This window comes from Dama dama, chromosome 5 (genome assembly GCF_033118175.1).
Source record: "Dama dama isolate Ldn47 chromosome 5, ASM3311817v1, whole genome shotgun sequence".
Classification (NCBI taxonomy): domain Eukaryota; kingdom Metazoa; phylum Chordata; class Mammalia; order Artiodactyla; family Cervidae; genus Dama; species Dama dama.
Genome location: NC_083685.1, coordinates 19,416,717 through 19,439,739, shown reverse-complemented (window position 1 = coordinate 19,439,739; position 23,023 = coordinate 19,416,717). Strand labels below are relative to the sequence as shown.

Genomic DNA, 23,023 nt, shown 5'->3' with positions numbered 1-23,023 from the left:
AAGAGGGTGCCTGTTCTGAGGCTCCCAGGCCAGGCTCAGGCCCAATCCCGACAGGCACTGTGGGCAGAGAGGCCACGGTTAGCCCTGTGGTTCTGAAGCAGGGCCAGTTTAAAGGCCCGATGTGACATGGAGAAGTCTGTCACTACCAGGAAAGCCCCAGGGAACAGGCTCGCAGAGCTCCGGATCCTATGGGAACAGCCCTCCGCTGGTCAGAGCTGCAATATGCCCCTGGCTCCCTAGCTACTATCAGCTGCTGGGAGAGCCAGAGGGACTGACTGGGCTTGTTCCACCAGAGCTGGGGAAATCTAGGAACCGTCAGAGGCCATGTTCCCGCCGAGTGATGAAACCCACCTCTGCAGAGTGACAGTGGGTGATGGCAGAGGCAAGCAGAGAGCAAATGCTGAGGGTGGGCAGTCCTGGCTGCTCCCGCAGTGAAGTGACCTGAGATCCCAGGACAGGACTGCTCCTAACTTCCCCTTTTTGCCCAAGTTGGGTTCTAACACTCACCACAAAACAAGAGGTCACTGGGGCACAAGGGGGAGGCGCATTTACTGAGAATGCTCTTCCCACTGTGTGCCCAGGAATCTAGTCAGTACTTTGGGGAATGATCCAAAGCCAGAGAAGCTGTGAGACGGCAACCAACATAGAGCAGGTGTTCAGTAAAGGTTCTCTGGGGGAGGGGAAGGGGAAGGGGAGAAGGGGAGGGGAAGGAGAGGGGGAGGGAAGGGGAAGGGGGATAGCAATGGTAGACATCACTATTCTCAAAAGAGCTCTGGGGTCTTCCCTGGCTGTCCAGTGTTTAAGACTTCCAGCTTCCACCACAGGGGGCTTGGGTGCAATCCCTAGTAGGGGAACTAAGATCCCACATGCCTTGAGGTGCAGCCAAATAAATATACTGCTAAGTGCAAAATGCAGGTGCAGATGGGTGCATAGAGCATACAATATGAATATATATACTTATATTTGTATAAAGATATTGTGGAGGGAGAATTCCCTGGCCGTCCAGTGATTAGGGCTTGGCACTTCCACTGCATTCTTTGATCTCTGATGGGGGAACTAAGATCCTGCATGCCCCATACTGCCAAAAAAAAGAGAGAGAGAGATCAAAAACAAACAAACAAACAAATCAGCTCTGAACACAGTGGTAATATTCGCATTTTAACAGATGGAGAAACTGAGGCTCAAGGAAGGGAAGGGACTTGCCTCAGGTCAGCAAGTAGCATGGGAGATGGGATTTGAACCTGGGTCTTTCTGTCTGAGCAAGACAGCAGGATGCCAGGTGGGTGTGAGGTTGAGCACAAAAATGGGGGATTTAAAAACAGATGCCAGTCAAGGAGAGAAAAAGGGTGGCCTGCTACCCAAGATAGGGGAAGGGAAAGTACGAGTGGGGGATTCTGGGGGAAAGATGAAGGGAAGGGGTCTCCCAGGGGAAGTCTGAGATGCTGCAATGACAATTCGGGGGCCTAGGAGTTTGCTGGTTAAGATGAGTGAACGTGACAGGATTTATCACCTTCATTTTACCCTACAACTCACCATCAATAGACCTAGTAGGAAATTTCACTTGTTTACTTGTTTCGGGTTTTTACATTTCTTCCCATTAGTGAAGCACTGAACATATTAAAACACCAGAAGCAGTGATGAAGTGCTAATTAGTTTATAATGATCCTTTGTCCCCACAACAGATTAAATTGAAATTCTCGCAAGCCTGGATTCTGGCCATGTTCAGGAAAGCTACTGGAAAGTGAGTGCTCTTTTTCTTTTTAAATCTCTGCCATTCCAGATCTCAAGATGATTGAGAAGAGGACAAAAATGAAAAAAAAAAAAAAAAGGAAGACTCTGTCTTCCCACCAGGATGTCGCTTGACCCCACCCGTCTGGGTAACAGGTTATAGGTGTCAAAGGACTAACACCTCATGCTGGAGACGTGATGAGTAAGTTCTTTTCAAGGGGAGAGTTCACCTTCAGCTTCTAAATCCCCAAGTCTGCCCTCCTGGGGGAGAACAGAGGTGAAGGTCGGAGTTGCAACTGTGATCTGAAACCCCCTCGAGGTTCCAAAGCGGATTCACCTGGCTGGTCCTGCTTCTACTCACGTGAAGGGGAGAAGCTTCGATGTCTGCCACGGAAGAGAGATGTGCACTTGGCAGACGGTGGGGGGTATACTTTTATTTTATGTTTTATTTAGTTTTGGCTGCGGTGGGTCTTTGTTGCTTTCATGTGGGCTTTCTCTCGTTGCGGCGAGTTGGCTTCTCCTCTTGTGGAGCACCGGCTCTATGGCTTCAGTAGTTGCAGCACACAGGCTCAGCAGTTGTGGCACATGGGGCTTAGCTGCTCCATGGCATATGGAATCTTCCTGGACCAGGGATCAAAACTGTGTCCCCTGCATTGAAGGGTGGATTCTTATCCACTGCGCCACCAGGGAAGCCTAGGGAGTATTCTTTTACTGGGGGTACCCTTTTACCCAACAAACAAACTGGGTGTGTTCTTTTAGGAAGGTACCTTTCTCTGGGCTGTTTTTACCCAGCTCCTCATGGAACCCTGCCAGGAAGAGGGGCATGGAGAAGGTGGTCAGGAAAGGAACTGGCTCCGCCCTGTGGCTGTTCAATGAATTTGGAGAGATGAGAAGATTACTATAGTGGTAAAACCTTTTTTAAAGAAAAAAAAAAATTATTTTTTGGCTGCACTGTTCAGTATGTAGGATCTTCATTCCCCAGGCAGGGATCGAACCTGCAGCCCCTGAGATGGAAGCATGCAATCCTAACCACTGGGCCGCCAGGGGAGTCCCTAACCTTCTTTTTTAATAAGAAAGATCCTGAGCTCCTAAGCAAATGCCTTTATAAGGAAGAAGAGATGAAAGGAAATCATTAGTTTACTGAGTCTAGCTCAGTGCTGTGTGCTTTCCGTATGTTTGCCTACCTGATCCTTATAAGGATCCTATAAAAGTCCCTTTTGTTGCCCCCTTCCCCACCCCCCTATGCCCCCACCCCCGTTTCACAGACGAGGAATCTAAAGTTCAGAGAGGCTAATCTCTGGGACCTAGGGCAGCCTAGGTCCCACAGCCAGCAGATAGTAGTCTGCGGATTCGAACCGATGTCTCTCTGACCTCAAAGTCTGTGTCTCTCCTATGCCTGATCATGGAACTCTCCAGCCTCGTCCTAGGCAGAAATTTGCAGCTCAGGGCAGGGTGGTGAAAAGAGAAGACTGAAAACACACATTTCAAATAATACTCTTACTATTTCTGTAACACACATTTTGGAGATTCGGGCTCAATGTCTCTAGCTGGTGTGGATTTTCAGGCGACACAGTGAGAAGTATTTTGGGGGAAAGGGGCGTGGGTTCATGAGGTAGGATCACACAGCCTTGCCTGCGAATACCATGGGTCCCTGAGACAAAAGAGTAACCTTCTGTCTGCCCGTTAATATGAACAAGTGTCTCGGGAGCACCCTGAAGGCCATGCCTGAGTATTGGCTGTCTTTAAACCTGTAGGCCTAGCACAGTGCCCAGCATGTTGTAGGGTGTTTTTATCTTTTTCTAATATTTATTTATTTGTCTGCACCGGCATGTGGGATCTTTTCTTCTATTTTTTTTAGTTGCAGCATTCGGGATCTTCAGTTGCAGCATATGAACTCTTAGCTGTAGCATGTGGGATCTTGTTCCCTGACCAGGGATAGAACCCAGGCCCCCTGCATTGGGAGCGTGGAGTCTCAGCCACTGGACCACCAGGGAAGTCCCATCATAGGGGTTTAATACCTGTCTGCTATTGCTGAGTGAAAAGAACGGGTGTACACATGACACCCTCCTTAGGGGGCCAAGCTTCTCGACGCAGCACGCACCTTAAGTTGATTTCCCACTGCACCACTGACCGATCCTGCCCTCCTGCTGTGAAGGCATAGCAGCCATCATAGGAAAGGGCCATGCCAGCCACCCCGTTCGGGTGGCATATGAGGGCAGAGGTCTTATGTGGGTTGCCATCAACTGGTAAGATCTGAAGTCCAACCTAGAATGGAAGAAAAGTGAAGTCGCTCAGTCGTGTCTGACTCTTTGCGACCCTGTGGACTGTAGCCCACCAGGCTCCTCTGTCCATGGGATTCTCCAGGCAAGAATACTGGAGTGGGTTGCCATTTCCTTCTCTAGGGGATCTTCCCGACCCAGGGATCAAACCCAGGTCTCCCGCATGGCAGGCAGACACTTTAACCTCTGAGCCACCAGGGAAGACTAAAAAGGAAGTAACTAGATACTCAGACTAAGATACCCAGGCCCCAGGCCGGACTTGGCACAGTCACCTGTCAGCTGCAGATCTGTTCATGTGAAGGACCTGTGGGTTTGGAGCTGGCTTCTCAGCGTGTGAGGGCTGCATTTCAAGCATTTCACATGGCTGGGGCTTCACATGCACTGCGCTCTCCAGGGTGGCCCCTTGGGAGGGAGATGCCTGGTTCTACCAGGGACACAGAAGGAAACTTCCCTCCTACCTTCATGGTCAGATGTCCAGGCTTTTCCAGGATAATTATGGCATTTTATGATCTTATACTTTTCCATATGGACTTGTAGATTTTTAAAAAACTTATTTATTTTAATTAATTTGTTTATTTGGCTGTACCAGGTCTTAGTTTCAGCATGCAGGATCTTTAGTTGCAGCATGTGAACGCTTAGTCACCTCCAGTAGGGTCTAGTTCCCTGACCAGGGATCGAACTCAGGGACCCTGAGTTGGGCGCTCACAGTCTTAGCCACTGGACCACCAGGGAAGTCCCTAGATTAGTCAATAAATGTACAACTAAGTGTAACTAACTTGTCTTCATAAGAAAAGGAAAGGAAAGGAAAAATCCTTTGGTGTACTTTGGGGAGTAGAGAAAACAAGGGAAGTCTCCTAAGAGTCATCCTCACTCAATTATGGCAATTTGCAGTGAGGAGCAGGATGAGAGTCTCGGGCTTGGGGAAAGCCAGTGTTCTTAAGTCTGGTAACACCTATGACTGCTTCCCACTCCAGACATGCGGTCACCTTAGTGGGGCAGAGGGCAAACCGCTCGTACCTTGTCTCTGTTAATAAACACCACGTAGCGCTTCTGCAGTTCCAGAGTGGATTTCACTGGGAGGATTTGTATCTGCTCGATGGGAGATCCATAAACTGGCCCGAGGAGTGTCTTCCTGCAAGAGAAAAAAAAAGAAACGCTTTCTAAATTCCACAAATCTGAAAGCAGGTTTTATGACTTGTTCCCTTTCATGATGCCTCATACGTTTTAAAGATCTTTTTTTTTTTTTTTTTTTTGATGTGGATTATTTTAAAAGTCTTTATTGAATTGGTTACACTATTGTTTCTGCTTTATGTTTTGGTATTTTGGCAGCGAGATATGTGGGATTTTCACTCCCTGACTAGGGATTGAACCCGCATCCTCTGCAATGGAAGGCAAAGTCTTAACCACTGGACCATCAGGGAAATCCACCCCATATGTTTTAAATTTTGAGTTTCTCGTTGCTTAACTAAGCCCATCGTAAAGACCTCTCTCTCAACTGCTAATGGTAGCTGCAAATCAAGGGCAACAGCTCCAGATGTTCCAGGGAAATTTCGCTTGTGAAGGATGCTTCTCTTGGCTGAGGCTCTGACTTTCCCCTTGACAGCTGAATGAAGGGAACATCATGCTTTGAGAATGCATACACAAACAAGGGATGCAGAAAATGCTGTAAGGACAAGACGGGCATGGACAGGATGTGAGGAAACAGCCCCATCCTCCCAGGGTTGCCCAGGATCTTAGAAGGAGACCCCATCTGGTGTCCAGACATCTGACAGCAGGTCTGAGAGCAACTCAAGGGTCCCCAAAAAACTCTGTGCATCACACTCTAATGAATTGCACCCCCATCATGGTCAGATTTCTGAATTCAGACTCTCTTACGGTAATTAGGAAACTGATGCAAGGTGAGGCTGCCAGAAGTGACCTCAAGCCTGGAGCTGGGTTTGCCCTGAAGCTGGCAAAACCTGAGCTGCAGGACCCCTCCCTCATACACGCACCTTCTGAGGCCTGGGAGGGGCCCTCACCATTTTTAATTTATTCCTAATTATGTATCTTTTTAATTAAAAATTATATATATTTGTTTATAATTAATATTAACCAATTAATTTATTTGGCTGCATCAGGTCCCAGCTTATGGGATCTTTGTTGTAGCACACGGACTCTCTAGTTGTGGTATGCAGACTCAGTAGTTTCAGTGAGTATTTAGTCACTCCCAAGAATATGGAAGTGAAAGAGGAGAGCGAAAAAGTCGGCTTAAAGCTCAACATTCAGAAAACTAAGATCATGGCAACTGGTTCCATCACTTCATGGCAAATAGGTGGGGAAACAATGGAAACAGTGGCTGACTTTATGTTTTTGGGCTCTGAACTCACTGCAGATGGTGATTGCAGCCATGAAATTAAAAGACAGTTACTCCCTGGAAGGAAAGTTATGACCAACCTAGACAGCATATTAAAAAGCAGAGACATTACTTTGTCAACAAAGGTCCGTCTAGTCAAGGCTATGGTTTTTACAGTAATCATGTATGGCTGTGAGAATTGGACTATAAAGAAAGCTGAGCACCGAAGAATTGATGCTTTTGAACTGTGGTGTTGGAGAAGACTCTTGAGAGCCCCTTGGACTGCAAGGAGATCCAACCAGTCCATCCTAAAGGAGATCAGTCCTGGGTGTTCATTGGAAGGACTGATGTTGAAGCTGAAACTCCAATACTTTGGCCACCTGATGCAAAGAGCTGACTCATTGGAAAAGACCCTGATGCTGGGAAAGATTGAGGGCAGGAGGAGAAGGGAACGACAGAGGATGAGATGGTTGGATGGCATCACCGACTCAATGGACATGGGTTTGGGTAAACTCTGGGAGTTGGTGATGGACAGGGAGGCCTGGCGTGCTGTGGTTCATGGGGTCACAAAGAGTCTGACAAGACTGAGTGACTGAACTGAACTGAAGCATGTGGGATCTTAGTTTCCCAACCAGGGATCAAACTGCATCCCTGCATTGGAAGGCAGATTCTTAACCACTGGACCACCAGGGAAGTCTCTACATCTCTTTTTTAATTTAAAAAAAAAAGAGGACCCACAAATTCAAATACACTTCACATCCCACAAAACCTGAGTCTGCCCCTGAATAAGGCCAGAAGCTTTTTCAACTTATATTTTAAGCCCCTTGTTGTTTGGATGTGTTTTCTCCCTGTATCTCCTGTACCCAGCCCGTATCTGGTGGGGACAGGACACACTCCTTGTACGACTTTCTTGAGCACCTCTCTGTGCCAGGCACCGTGACAGGGGCTCGGGACTCAGAAATGAGTGAGAGGTAGTTACTGCCATTGAGCTCACGGCCTTGCAGGGACAACAGCTGTGGAAGCACCACAAGGGAAGAAGACAGGTGACGAGCAAACACCCAGCATGGAGCCTGTGCTGAGGAAGGAGTGATGAGACATCTATCAGAAGACATCTGAGTTTGCAAAGGCAGAAAAAAATAGGGCAGTAACAGAAAAACAGGCAGTGGGCACAGGAGATCAAACATATGGGATGTGGACTATTGCTTGAAACCTGCAGAAACGGTAAAGGGGAAAGGAGTTGGGGGAGGAGGGTGAAGGAAGGTAAAACTGAGATGGTGAGCGTGGGCAAACTCTGAAGGCAGACTTGACTGTGACCACTGGGCTGCTGGATGCAGGAGGGGTCAGGCTGGATGATCCATGATCAGGCTTATATACACAGAGAATTAGGCGAAGTGTTAAAAATACTAAAATAACCAGATGATAGACAATGCATCAGCTAATTTTAAGTCAGCTTTATCTAATCATTTGAGTAGAAATGTTTAAGGACCTTCCTCAAATATCATTAAGTAGGACTTCTCTGGTGGTCCAGTAAGGACTCCATGCTCCTAATGCAGGAGGCCCGGTTCAGTCCACGGTCAGGGAACTAGGATCCTGCATGCCATAGAAAGTGAAAGTGAAAATGAAGTCGCTCAGTCGTGTCCAACTCTTTGCGACCCCATGGACTGTAGCCTACCAAGCTCCTCCATCCATGGGATTCTCCAGACAAGAATACTGGAGTGGGTTGCCATTTCCTTCTCCAGGGGATCTTCTGGACCCAGGGATCCAACCCAGGGATTGAACCCGGGTTTCCCACATTGGAGGCAGACTCTTTAACCTCTGAGCCACCAGGGAAGCCCCAGCATGCCATACGGTGTGGCCAAACAAAATAAAACCCAGTATTATTCAATGGGTAGATGCAGGGAAGAGGATGGTTAAGAGCACAGACTCTGGTGAGAATCCCAGCTCTGACCCTTAAAAATTAGGACAGTGTAGAGAAACTAGAACCTTCATATATTGCTGGCAGGAATGTGAAGTGGTGCAGCTACTGTGGAAAACAGTCAGGTGGTTCCTCAAATTGTTCAATATAGTTACCACATGATTCAGCAATTCCACTGCTAAGTTTGTATCCAAGAGAAATGAAACAGATGTATACATAGAAACCTGTATACAAATGTTTGTAAGAGCCGAAGAGTAGAGACAACCCAACTGACAACTTATGGATGGATAGGCAAAATGTGGTCTGTCTATACAATGGAATATTACTTAGCCATTAAAAGGAATGAAGCACTGACACAGACTACAACATGGCTGAACTTTGAAAACATGATGCTAAGAAGCCAGACACCAAAAGTCACATATCATATGATTCTATTTACATGAAATATCCAGAACAGAAAAATCCATAGAGACAGAAAGTAGACTAGTAGTTGCCAGGGATGGATAGTTGTGGCGAGGGCAGGGGGTGGTCAGAGGGAAAGAAAGGGAATGGGGAATGACTGCTAGTGGGTTTGGGATATCTCCTTAGTGGGTAATGAAAGTGTTCTTGAGTGGAATAGTGATGATGGTTACACAACCTTGTGAATGCAGTAAAAAGTCATTGAAAATGGTAGATGTCACAGTATACGAATTCCAGCTTAAGTTATAAATAAGCAAAAGGAAAAACGTTAAGCTATTCAACCCCTCTGGGCCTCAGGTTCCTCATTGGTAAGAAAGGGATCATGATAGTATTTACCCCATAAGACTATAGTCAGCATTAAATAAGTTAATATATATATATAAAGCACTCAGTACGGTTCAGGAGATAGTAGGATACTCAGCACATAGTAGGAGCTATGTAACTGCTACATAGTACTGCTGAATTTCTAACAATTTCATAAAATTAACATCTTTTTCTTCTGATTGAAAATATTTTACATATTCATTGTGAAAATTTTCAAATGTTTAGACAGAAAGTAGAAAAATCTACCCATAACTCTACATGGCTACACCCTTTATCCCAAGATAATCGTGGGTAATAATTTGCTGTATACAACTTTATATATATTCTAGCCCACCTAATTACAATTTTAGATGAAAATATATAAGTTACATAAATATAATTTAATATGAAAATATATTCATGTTTCTTTGGCAATTTACTTTATCTCATTTATGTCTTAGAGATATTTCTATGTTACTATGCAGAGAGCTATCTTTTTTTCTTTTCCTTTTTCTAAAAGCAGCATCATGTTTCAGTGTACTGACAAGCCATCATTTAACTAATCCCCTATTAATGGACATTTGGAGTGTTTCCATTTTTAAAAATATTTTCAAACAACACATCCTTTTACTTATGTCTTGGCATCCTGTGCGAGTACTTCTGTGGGCTACATTCCTAGAAGTCAGAAGACAGGCTGTAATTTAATAGAGGGTAACAAATTGCTCTCCCAAAAGGTTGTCCCCATTTACACTACACCCCTCAACCCGGCCGCTAGCAGCCTGTTACAGCATCTTATGACTTTGCCAGCACTTGATGCTATCGATCATTTTTATCTTTGCTAATCTGATTTGTGAAAAATGATGTCTTCTTTTCATTTGCATCTTTGATGTACTGGTAAGCATCTGCTCATAGGTTTATTGGCCTTTTTCTCTGAACTGCCTCTTGAAGAACTGTGTTCTTTCAAATATTTTAAAATGCATTTTAAAATTCTTTTGGATTTATTATCAAAAGGCAATTCCTTCCCAATTAAGTTGTGGTTACGGGGCTTTATTATTCCTACAGCTTAAAAGATGTTTCATGCCAGGGGTTTTACTTTGGAATGATGAGAATGTTTTAGAACTAGATGGAGGTAGGTGGTGAAAGGACTAAATACCACTGAATTGTTCACTTTACAATGGTTGGTTTTACATCATGTGAATTTTACCTTAATAAACTATTTTTTAAGAAAGATGCTTTATACTAATTTCCAATTGCTCTTTAATGGCAGAAATGCCTGATTTCATGGCTCTCAATGAAAACATTAATTCGAAAAGATATACACACCCCTATATTTACTGAAGCATTATTTACAATAGCTAAGATGAGGAAGAAACCTACATGTCCATCAATAGATGAATGGATAAAGAAGATGTAGTGCATATATCTGACAGAATATAAATCTTGTCATTTGTGATAACACAGGTGGACCTGAAGGGTATTACTCTTAGTGAAATAAGTCAAACAGAGAAACGTAAATACTGTATGATTTAAGTTATATATGAAGGTAAAAAAAAATAACAAGTGAACAAATATAACAAAATAGGAACAGAGTTATAGATACAGAGAACAAACAGGTGGTTGCCAGAGGGGAGGAGGGTTGTGGGGGTGGAAAGAAATAGAGGGAAATAAAGCAGTCCAAACTTCCAGTTACAAAATAAATGAGTCCCAGTTATGAAACGTACAATGCAGAGAATGTAGTTAATAACTATGTAATATCCTTGTATGACAACATATTGTTGTGATCATCTTGAAATATATAGAAATAGGAATAAATGCATAGAATCACTATGTTGTGTAACAAGAAATAATATAGTGTCATGGGTCAGCTATACTTCGAAAACAAACAAAGAAACTCATAGAAAAAGGGACCAGATTTGTGGTTATCAGAAGGCAGGGGTTGGGGGGAGGGCAAGTTGGATTAAGGCAGGCAAAAGCCACGAACTTCCAGTTGTAAGAAAAATAAGCACTAGGGGTATAATGTATAACACGATAAATATAGTTAACACTACTGCATGTTACAGATGAGAGTTGTTAAGAGAATAAATCCTAAGAATTCTCATAACAAGGAAAAAATGTTTTTCTATTTCTTTAATTTTGTAGCTATAGGAGAGGACTGATGTTCACTAAACTTCCTGTAACAGCACTTCATGATGTATTAAGTCAAATCATTATGCTGTATACCTTAAACTTATATAGTGCTGTATGTTAATTATATCTCAATTAAACTGGAATAAAAAATAACAGCAACAATAAGGGCAACAGGTGGAAACATTTTTTAAAACAAGAAAGACGCTCTACACCAATTTCCCATTGATCTTTAATGGCAGATTAAAGCTCAGCTTTGAGGTCCCATTACTAACTGTGAGGAGGAACTCCAAGTCTGGGCAGCTCCGTCCCCCAGCCACCTGCTCAGACAACTCAGAGCTTCTCAGAACTGGGCACATCTATGGGATATTCTTTTTTTTTTATGTTTATTTATTTGGCTATGCTGGTTCTTAACTGTGGCATGGGGGAATCTTCAGTTATAGCAGGCAAGCTCTTAGTTGCAGCATGTGGGATCTAGTTCCCTGACTAGGGATCAAACTTGGGTCACTGCATTGGGAGCATGGAGTCTTAGCCACTGGACCACCAGGAAAGTCCCTATAAGATAGTTTTTGTCCAAAAAGCTTGTGTCCTTTAAAGAAAATGTAGAAAGATTCTGAAATCTTCCTAAAACTCCTTTTTACATATTTCTTTCAAATGTCTTCTTCCCAGTGTTTTAATATCTTAAAAAAAAAAAAATGTGCTGTATTTCTCTCCTGTCCCTGCCACATGACATGGCATATCTCAGTCATTTTCCCATCAGTTCAGTTCAGTTCAGTCGCCCAGTCGTGTCTAACTCTTTGCGACCCCACGAATCGCAGCACGCCAGGCCTCCCTGTCCATCACCAGCTCCTGGAGTTTACTCAAACCCATGGGCCCTTCTAAAAAGGGCAATTAAAAAAAAAAAGACCCTGAGTGATCTTGGCCTTTTGAGGACCTATCTTATCTGAGATACATTTCCGAAGAGTGGTCTTCCTCAAGCATGGGGCCAGCTGCTGTGGTGTTTTCGGACTTCCTCCTCCCAGGTGGGGTCGCCACAGCATCCTCACCTCTGTGAGAGCTGCATTGGGGACCAGCGATGCCAAAGAAAGGACACAGTCACAGGTGGGTTCAAAGGGCAAGTTCTGCCCTGACAAGCTCCGTGACCTTGGGCAGGTTTTGTCACCTGTCTGATCCACAGTGGCATGATCCTTTGCAGGACTGTTGCAGATGAAATGGGATGATAAATGCAGGGCCCCGACAAAGGGGTCACTCACTGATCAGGAGGAACAAACCCTGGACTCACAAGCCTAGCAGCACAAGAGGGCAACCACAGGTGTAGACGTATTTCAGGACGGAGGCACCACTGCTCTAAGATGCTAAGCTTTGGTTACCCCGGGCTTGGTCCTTTAACCTCTTCTCTATCCACCCTTCCCCTCCTGAATCTTCTCTTGTCTCATGTTTTAAACCACCAAGTGTGCTGACCTCAAATACGGATCTCCAGCCCAACTTCTAACTTGAACTTCACTTCCCCCAAGAAAATGCAAATCTCATGGTGACAGCAACATTATTTTGTCTTCATTCCCGTCTTCAGCACCTGGAACAGCACCTGGCTCTGGCGGGGGCTCAGGAAACACCTGCTGAGAGAACCAAGGGGGCTTCCCAGGTAGCGCTAGCGGCAAAGAACCCACCTGCTAATGCGGGAGACCCCTGGGTCGGGAAGACCCACTGGAGGAGGAAATGGCAACCCATTCCAGTGTTCTTGCTTGGAAAATCCCTTGGACAGAGGAGTCTGGAGGGCTACAGTTCACAGGGTGGGCTATAGTCCATATAGTGGGCTTGAGAGAAGAAAGAGTGCTATCAAGTTGAACTTATAACTTCTTTAAGAACCAAGAATGAGAAAGATCAAACAGCTGGTAGTATTCAGGTGAAACCCCTTTTTTCCAGGAGATTCCACTGCACATGAGCAGCTTTCCCAGGGCCACGGGGTCTGTTCCTTCGTTGACTCTCCGTCTCCGCACTCTGTGGACCTTATCCCCGTGAAGCGCTGGGCTCAGAAACAACGTTTCTGGGTTTGAATGCTGCCTCTGGCACTTCCTTTTACAAATTTTGTTAGATGTTACCAATGCAGTTTATTATCTGCTTATTAAAATTATTTTCGGCTACACTGGCTCTTCATTGCTGCACACGGACTGCTCTCTGTGGTACGTGGGCTTCTCTAGTCGTAGCACACAGGCTCTAGAGCGTTTGGGCTCAGTATATGTGGTGCCCGGGCTTAGTTGCCCCACAGCATGTAGGATCTTAGTCCCCCGAACAGGGATTGAACCCACACCCCCTGCATTGGAAGGCGGATTCTTAACCACTGGGCTGCCAGTGAACTGGCACTTTCTAACCATGTGAACTTGGGCAAGGACAACTAATCTTATCTGTGCCTCAGTTTCCTACTTTGCAAAGTAAGAAGGGTTGTAATGGTAGGCAAGCTGTTTGCAGGTCCTTAAGGTGGGGCTTGAAATAACCTGGGGACTGAGAAACGCACCATTTCTGGGGAGCTTCCTGGCTTACCTGCACATTTTTGTGGTGGAGTTAAAAAGCTTCACTTTGTAGCTACTGTTGCAGATGAGCAGGAAGAGCTCCTTGGTGAGCGGCGGGTACCAGACCATGCAGGTGGGGTAGCTGCCCTGGTCAGTCCAGTGAATGTCCAGGACTGCCAGGTGATCTTTGTAGCTCTTGAGTAGGTTGTACTCAATCTACAGGGAAGGCCAGATGCATACACATGAGGACTGAGGTGAATGAAGTCAGTCAATAATCCTTTTCTGGGGGAGACAGTATCAGGCCTTTTAAGAGAATTGCCTGAACTTCTACACCTAATAAACTACCAATATGGAGTATTCATTATGAGCAAGATGATGCCATTTAATACAACTCCCCAGAGGTGCAGTCTTGCTATGCCCATTTTGCAGATGAGAAAACAGATGTTCAGAGAGATTCTGTGGTTTTCCCAAGGTCACACACCCAAGGAATGGTAGACTGAGAATTCAAATCTAGGTCCAACTAACTCCAGAACCTGAACTCTTACGACTTTGTTGTTCTGCTTCACTTAGCATTATCTTGGGAACTTTCTGTGAGTAGGAACTAATTCATAGCTAAATCTCAGCTCTTGAAAGTCATACATTAGCAGTCTGCTGAATTTCACCCATAGGTAGGTTTTGGTGGCCAGACCAGGATGGATAGAAGGAAGGAAGGATGGATAGATGATGGGTGGATGGAAGAATGGACAGAATAGGGACTTCGCTGGTGGTCCTCTGGCTAAGACTCTGAAGTCCTAATGCAGGGGACCCGGCTTTCATCTCTGGTTGTGGGACTAGGTCCCACATGCCACAATGAAGACTGAAGATCTCACATGCTGCAACTAAGACCTGGTGCGGTCAAATAAATAAATAAATAAAATTTTAAATATATTTGTTAAAAAAAAGAATGGGTAGAATAAAGGAAGTAAGGGGAGGAAAGGAAGGAAGTTAAGATGGATGCACAGATAAATCAATTGATTTTGAATCCTTTGGGTTCAAGCATGTAATATCACATCTGCCACTGACACTCCCTTTCCTTCTTGATCCTCTCTGGGTTGTCACATGGAGGTAGCAGCCTGGCCCTGACCCCGAGACACAGGGATTGTGGTGTTGGCTTCCAATCGCCCACGGAGAGGCAAAGGCGGCTGAGCTGTCCACGCTGCGGGGAGGACCACCTCCGCTCCACCAACATGCCATTTCCCAGGGCCCTCCTCACTCAGGACGCGAGTGTGGTGTCAGAGCTGCATGGAAGCCAAGTGCCAACTCAGAATGGTTTTTGCTACTTCGTCATACATCCATTTTCTTTTTTAAAAGACATTTACTTATTTCATTTATTCACTTGGCTGTGCCAGGTCTCAGTTGCAGTATACGGGATCTTCACCTGCCAACTCGAACTGTGAGTTCTGGCATGTGGGATCCAGTCCCCTGACCACGGATCAGACCTGGGCATTGGGGACGTGGAGTCTTCGCCACTGGACCAGCAGGAAGTCCCCATGTATTCGTCTTCTCCAACAAATCACACATACTGGTTCTGTGCCAGACTCCAGGGAAATAACAAGAATGAGACACGGTCCTGAGGACCAGGCAAAGGAAAGCAAAGGAGCTCACCAGGAGTCTGTCTCTGCCGAGGCTTAGCAGTCGGGGCTCATTGCTGTCCAGATGAACCCCGAACAGGACACTTCGAATGCTCTTGCGGTGAGAGCGCAGCCTTGCCAAGTATTCCCAGACCCTTCGTCTGTGTTTGACTCTCACCACATAAACAGCCACAGTGAAACTGACATCCTGAGTATGAGGGAAAGAGCAGACGTTACTCAATTTTGTAAGTTAAGAGCTATCACTGTGTTTTTCACGCTAACTTTGCTTTTAGAGTATTTTATCCAAAAAGAAAACCTCTGTCTATTGGAACAAGTGGTTAAATAATACCCATTTTAGCAGATGAGAAAAATCAGAGTTCAAAGTAGGTAGTGGCAGGCAATGGGGCAGGCAGAGGGGTGGTGGGGTGGGCAGAGATGGTATTTGTCCAACATTATGGTCTTTCTCTCCTTGCTGGTCCCCATGTCATTCTCTGTTGGAAACTGAAATCCCTACCCTTTCTGCCTTTGTCGGCCCTTCTCTTTATCCAGCTACACAAGATTTTAAAAGGTATGATTAAAAAATACATACATGATGACTGAGAGCTAAACGGAGAGCAGGCGGGAACAGCCTCAAGGGACACGGGACACCTGAGTCGCTGTGCTGATGGGAAGCGAGTTGGAGTCAAGGGTGTCAGCAGCTACTTCCCCGCATCCCCACCCCCTCTCCCAGGAGAAGTGGGGGGAAGGGAGAGGTCGGGGGTCCGGGAAAAATCTTTACTGAGATTAAGAGCCCTATTCACAGAGGGAAGGAACAGAATCCAAAATGCTCAGCGGAAGACTTTGCCTTGAGATAAATGAGAATGTCATCTCGTCAGAAATCAAAGGGAAAGATGAAAGCCAGGATGCAGAGAGGGTTCCAAAAAACTAACAAACCAACATGAGCTGTCGGAGTGGCAGAGCCCCGAGTCAGCGAGTTCTGAGGCCCCGGTCTTGTTTTCAGGCAGAAGTGCCCCCCACCCACCCACTGCCCCACTTTCCCCATCCCTTTCTCTTTTTATAACAGCTTTATTGAGATATAATTCACACCACACACAATTCACCCGCCAGAAATGTACAATTCAATTGACTTTAGTATATTCACAGAGTTGTGCGTCCATCATCACGGTTTTAGAGCATTTTCATCGCCCCCCCCCGCAAAGAAACCCGTACCCTGGAGTCCCCGCTCCCCACCCCACCCCCACCTGCACATCCCAAATCCTCCCTCTTGCGGCTTTAAAGGAGGTTGAGGAGTCACTGGACCTCACTCAGTGACAATACTCACAGCGGTCGCCATGTACTGGGAGTCATGAGAGAAGCTGATGTGAGTCACGCTGCTTCTGGAGTATCTGAAAGGCTCTGAGATTGCACTTTCTAAGGACATTGCATCAAGAATGTAAACTGTCCCCTCTGTGAAGCCAGCTCCAAGCAGAGCTCCTGAAATCACAAGTAGGAGAACAAGGATCGAAAAAGACTTTCACTGGTACTTTCCTGGTGGCCCAGGGGCTAAGACTCTGAGTTCCCAGTGCAGGGGGCCTGGGTTCAATCTCTGGTTAGGGAACTAGATACCATGCGCTGCAGCTAAGAGTTCACATGCCGCAACTAAAGATTCTGCATGCCGAAACTAAGAACCACACAGCTAAATAAACAAATACAATTTTTTTAAAAAAGAAAGAAAGAAAAGGACTTAAGAAATACATTGACTTAAGAAATATCAACTCTGTGCTGAACCTTGTCCAAGGTGCCAAGGAGATAGCAACGAACAGGACAGACAAGGTCCTGAGAGGGAGGAGTAAACTGGAAAACATGGCACCATGGGACGAGACCAGGCGGTACAGAGTTCTGCAGCTTCCAGGGGGACCAGGCATCCCATCTGGCCTGGTGTGGGGAGTGGGTCAAGGTCACCTTCCCGGAGCTGTTACAGCTGAAGGCAGAGCCATTTGGGTCTGTTTTTGGTTTAGAACCTAAGACAGGTGGATAAGATGAAAATACCTTCAGGGTTGTAGGCCAGACTCTGAACTCCAAGCCCCTTCTCAAAGACCCTGCTGAAGAGGTATTTTTTCTGTTCATAATCCCACACTTTGATCATCCCACAGAAACTTCCGATGGCGATGAGGGGCTGGTATGGGTGGCAGGAGATGGCACAAATGGCATCCCTGGGCTCGACAAATAACTTCTCAAGTTTAGTCCCATCTACTGTCAAGTGGTACACTGACGCATCTGATGTTCCGATGATAAAATTCCTGTTTGCCAAGGAGAGACCAGCCCGTATCAGTGCTTGCAGGGAACGGGGCACGCCAGCAATTCTAATTGCACATGAAACGCCTCTGTCGTCTGTAATTTAGTGACATTATTAACCCAGCATCTCCGAAAATACACCACCAAAACCCAACAGCCTCCATTTGCAAGTGAAAAAGCCCACATTTCTACATGTAAATTGAGTCATTAAGTATGCAGATGGACAGTCAGTTGTACAATTAGCTAATCTGCACATGCAAATATTCATTTGTGTATGCAAATATGGGGCTGGGTGCACACATACAGATGTGCCTGCAAATACGGCAAGGGTAATTAAGCAGGCTCACAGATAATTCTGTCTTGAAATGTTATGGCTATTCACTATCAAATCCCTTTAACCATAGAACTAGAACAAACTCAGCTCAGAGAAAGGAGACCAACCTACAATGAAGGACTCCAGAGGCAACTGAGATCAGAGCCATTTCCAGTTTCCTATCACTAAACGTTCTTTTTTTCTTTTTTTTACTAAACATTCTTAATAGGAGAATGATGTTTCACTTTAAAAAAAAATTAAACAGTGATCATAATCAGTCAAGGAGACCCATCTCTGACCCAGGGAAAGGCCTAACTAGAAAGGCCAGGTTCCCTGTATTTCACATTCCAGGAACAGGAAGAAGATACCACAGTACACAAACTAAAAGAAGACAGCTTTTTGACTATTCCAACAATGAGGTTCATGAACAACTTCAACTGAGCCCTGAAGAATTGATGCTTTCGAACTGTATGCTGGAGAAGACTCTTGAGAGTCCCAAGGAGATCAAACCAGTCAATCCTAAAGGAAATCAACTCTGAATATTCATTGGAAAAACTGATACTGAAGCTGAAGCTCCAATACTTTGGCCACCTGATGTGAAGAGCCGACTCATTGGAAAAGACCCTGATGCTGGGAAAGATTGAGGGCAGGAGGAGAAGGGGATGACACAGGATGAGATGGTTGGATGGCATCACCAACTCATTGGACATGAGTTTGAGTAAACTCCGAAAGATAGCGAAGGACAGGGAAGCCTGACATGCTGCCTGTGGTCCATGGGGTCACAAAGAGTTGGACACTTAGCGACTGAACAACAACAACAGTTAACAACTCACCTTACAACAAAATGGTCACTTTTTAGAGTGCAGTCTGGAGGATAGTTTGTATTTTCGGTCGGAGGGGCTGCTGGGGTCTTTGAAAAGGACAGGGATCTTATGGAGCTGAGTTTGAAGTGGCTGTACCAGTTCACAATGGAAAGGGTGTGATCATAGAACTTGATGTTGCCCCGAATGTCACCTGTGACAATATAGCTGAAATCAGAGGATAAAGTCAGTTTGTTAAATAATGGTGGTGGTGGTGGTGGTGGTGGTGGTGTTTTAGTCGCTAAGATGTGTCCAACTCTTTGTGACCCCATTGACTGTAGCCCGCCAGGCTCCTCTGTCCATGGGATTTCCCAGGCAAGAATACTGAGTGGGTTGCCATTTCCTTCTCCAGGGGATCTTCCTGACCCAGGGATCGAAGCCAAGTCTCCTGCATTGTAGGTTAAATAATGATACTGACTATCATCTACTGAACACATATGCCAGCCTCTGGACTCCAGGTGTTGTAAAAACTTTCACTGAATATGGCCCCATGTGGCTGATTTTACTGTCATTCCCAGTTCCCATTTGGGAAACTAAGGTTTAAGTCCTGGGATTGCCAGATTTAGCAAGTAAACATGCAGGATACTCAGTTAAATCTGAATTTCAGATGAACCATTAGTAAATTTATAGGATAAATATGTCCCAAATAGTGTATGCTCCCAAATGCAATTGCCTCATGCAGTATTTGGGACATATATATATATATATATATATATATATATATATATATATATATATATATTTAATTTATTTTCTGCATCAGGTCTTAGTTGCAGCACAAGGGATCTTGAGTTCTGCATTCAAATCCTTCACTGTACAATGTAGGATCTAGTTTCCTGACCAGGGATCGAACCCAGACACCCCAGCATTGGGAGATCGGAGTCATAGCCACCGGACCACCAGGGAAGTCCCGGGACATACTTAAACCTGGCAGCCCTATCAGGGCCACATGGCCAGACTATGCAGGGGTCCAAGTGTATGCAACACAAAGTCCATGCTCTCTGCTTTCCTCTGCCCTGCCCTCCAAGGTCAGTCCTGTGCAGCGGCAGTGGGCAGTGATTTCCACTCTCCACCACAGACTACAGATGACAACAGAGTCCGGCTACCGTCCCTCTGAAGTCACACAGGCTGGCAATGGGACACAGGGAGACAACTCCTGTGAGAGGGATCGTAAAGCCCTGTCCAGTCATCACAGCCAAGGGCAGTGCTGCGTGACAGAATGGTTTTTATTTCCTCAGAGCCATCCCGATGAGCTTGTTTTTTTTTTAAGCTTCTGACATAATTCTAATCACGGGGGGATGTGGGGGATGAATTTTCTTTTATATATATATATATATATATATATATATATAAAGCGATTAAATGCGGTTTCTGATTAATAAGCAAGGCAAGTGGGCAGAGTAATTGGCTAGGACGGCGTTCACTGCCCTCTGCTGGACAGAAACAGCAAAACAAGGCGAATGTGTTTGTTTTGTGTGTCTCCAGTGTTTGTTAAGACTTTTTCCTGCAAGGGCTCTCTGGTCCTGGCTGGGGTTTTTTGTTTGTTTGTTTTGTTGTTGTTTTGTCTGCACCACTCAGCATGCAGGATCTTACTTCCCCAACCAGGGACCGAACCCTCGCCCTCTCCCTTGGAAGTGCAGAGTCTTAACCACTGGACTGCAGCGGAAGTGCCCTGGCTGTGTTTTACTTAACATGGAGAGAGGGGAACCCAGGCATGGTCTTCCCTGGGTCCTAACCCCCAATGATTAAAGTTAACAGCTTCATCAGGTGTGATTCTACTGCTATCTTTTCCCACCAACTGGGTGAAGATGACAATTTGCATTTCTCTTTGCAAGCCATGCCAGGGCCTCACTGTTATTAAAGAAAGGGGAAGACCTTTAATATAGACCCTATATTAAAGAAAGGGGAAGGAGAGCAACGGGCCTTTGGAGAGCAGAGGGCACAGTGACTCCCACCACGTGGGCAGGGTCCTTGTCATGAGTCAGCTGTCTCCAGCACTTTGGGGAACTTCCCTAGCACCCTGACAAGGGCTGTTGTACCTAGAGCTCCCCTGTGCCTGAGAGCGTGCTAAGAGTTTTACAATCCTTGGGACATTCCCTCGTAGCCCAGTGGTTAGGACTCAGTGCTTCCACTGCAGGAGACACAGGTTCAGTCCCTGGTCAGGAAACTAAGATCCAGCAAGCCATCCTCACAAAATCACTCAGAGAGGGACAGTGTTATGGTGCCCACTTTATAGATAGAAGAATGGAGGTTTGGTACATTTAAGTCCCTTGTCCCAGGTCACTCAGCAAGGAAGGAATGTATTTGGCATGTGAACCCCTTTATGTCTGAGGCTAAGGCATAAGGCTGGGATCAGTTGTGGATCCCCACAGCCCCTCAAAATCAAAGAGTTAAGGAACTCTATAAAGTTTTGTTGTATTTCATCTTTTCATGGTTGGCAAATGTTATTTTGTCATCAGGAAAAAAAATAGCTCTTTATGCCATATTCTTCCATTGAAAGAATGTAAAATTTAGGGTGCAAAATAAGTCTAATTAGGGCAGAAGAAAAAAAAAATAGTTACTTTTTGTTTCACCAACCCAAAAGGATTGGGTTTAAAAGTAATGCATGCCCATGCAATTTTTTTTTTAAAAGCAACCCAATTAGTACAAATGAGACTATAAAAAGAAGTAAATCCACCCCTGTCCTTAATCTTGGTTCTCAGTTCTTTTCCTCAGAGGCAACCAATGTTCCCAGTTAAATTGGTTCTCCCCAGAAACAATCTTTGCATATACAAAATATGTATCTACCTCCAAAAGGGTTTTTAGATAAGTTTATAATCATCTACATCTACTTTTTCATTCACTAATTACCTGTCAACTGTAGTGAGCACAGTGATACCCTCCTTCTGCAAATGAACCAGTTTGCAAGGTTTGATATGGGGAAAGCCCATGGAGGAGGAGGCAGATGGCGGTGGGCGGTAAATGTCCCAGACAACCAGCTTCCCTTCCATCGTCGCGGACAGTATTTGGGTTAAATTCAAGTGAAAGACAGACTGGCTAAATTTTCCCACGAGCTTGTTGAATGTCTGTATTTCAAAAGACAGGTTACACGTTATATGTACAAGTTACCTTTGATGGTAAATATAAAACAAAACATTTATCAGCACAGCGTTTTATAATGTTCCACCTAAATATAGTAGGAAAAAAATAAAGTAAAAAAAAATCACTTAAAAAACACTTCCCTGAGGATTGCCATGATCCAGGCAGTTCTGAACCTCTGAGGGTTTGCTAAGAGCAAGTGAAGGGTTACGTACGGACTTAATTAAATGGTTTGCTTAAAGCAAAAGAAAGAGTGGTTAATCACTGTTTATACCTGCACAACTTCTCTTTCAGAGTTTTCAGAGACTGATAAGGAAACTAATGTCTGTCGTGAACAAAAGCATGCTCCAGCTGTAAAAAATCATAAAACAATTCTCCCAGTCTTCGTCTGATCATAAAGCATCTTCCCATCACTGGAAAGTAAGTGCTTCACACAGAAATGCCCCTAAGATTCCTTACTAAATGTATGCTATGTAGGATAAGGCACCAGGCCATCTTTCTCTGACAGTGTCCTAGAGATGAAGTATACAAAAAACGCAGAGCAGCGAGTGAACCCTTGGTGAATGTTTACTGAATGAATACACGAAGGAAATCAGTGATCTGTCATGATACAGCAAGTCTGCTGTCTGGCTCTCTACTTAGGCAGAGAAAATCCGAGGGTGGACCTCTTTGAGGTCAGCAGAAGTACAACTGGTCAAGCACGAATAGCACATTCTGTCTAAAAGCAGCCCTGTTCAACACGAGGCGTTTTTATCATTTCAAACTGCAGCCAATTCTCATTCTTTGTGGATTCCATTTTCGTGAATTTACCTATGTGCTGAAATGTATGTGTAACTTCCAAAGCAATCCTCGCGGCACTTCACAATCATTTGCAGATGTGTGCGTGTGCCGAGTGGCAAAAAAACTTGACATTCCCAGCTGAGGTCAAGCAAGGCAATTCTCTATCTGGTTTCAGCTCTCAGGAAGCAAGTGTCCTTAGCCTGGTCTTTACTGCCATGATGTTTGCTCTTGTCTTTTGGTGGGGGGGGGGGTACTTTTTATTGGTGATTTTGGTATTTAAATTGGCTCCTGAACATGATATTAAAATACCATATGGTGCTCTTGAGCACGAGAAGGCTGTGCATGCCTTCCAGAGAATTCACCTGTGTTAGATAAGCCTTATTCAGGCATGAGTTCTACCTGGTGCTGTCAACCTTGACTCCAACGTTAAGGAACTAACGTTATAAATTAAATATGGTGTC

The 23,023-nt window shown here is 45.0% G+C and overlaps 1 protein-coding gene across 1 annotated transcript in view; it reads right to left on the bottom strand.

Moving 5' to 3' along the window:
• CFAP251 (cilia and flagella associated protein 251) overlaps positions 1-23,023 on the bottom strand; it is a 70,544-nt gene that overhangs the window by 20,247 nt on the left and 27,274 nt on the right. The window contains exons 11-18 of the mRNA XM_061140700.1: positions 21,555-21,769; positions 18,678-18,872; positions 17,286-17,536; positions 16,579-16,730; positions 15,292-15,465; positions 13,679-13,863; positions 5,025-5,139; positions 3,830-3,993 (exon numbers count right to left, since the gene is read on the bottom strand). Of these exons, the coding sequence (XP_060996683.1) occupies positions 3,830-3,993; positions 5,025-5,139; positions 13,679-13,863; positions 15,292-15,465; positions 16,579-16,730; positions 17,286-17,536; positions 18,678-18,872; positions 21,555-21,769 (1,451 nt within the window). The remainder of the gene's footprint in view (positions 1-3,829; positions 3,994-5,024; positions 5,140-13,678; positions 13,864-15,291; positions 15,466-16,578; positions 16,731-17,285; positions 17,537-18,677; positions 18,873-21,554; positions 21,770-23,023) is intronic.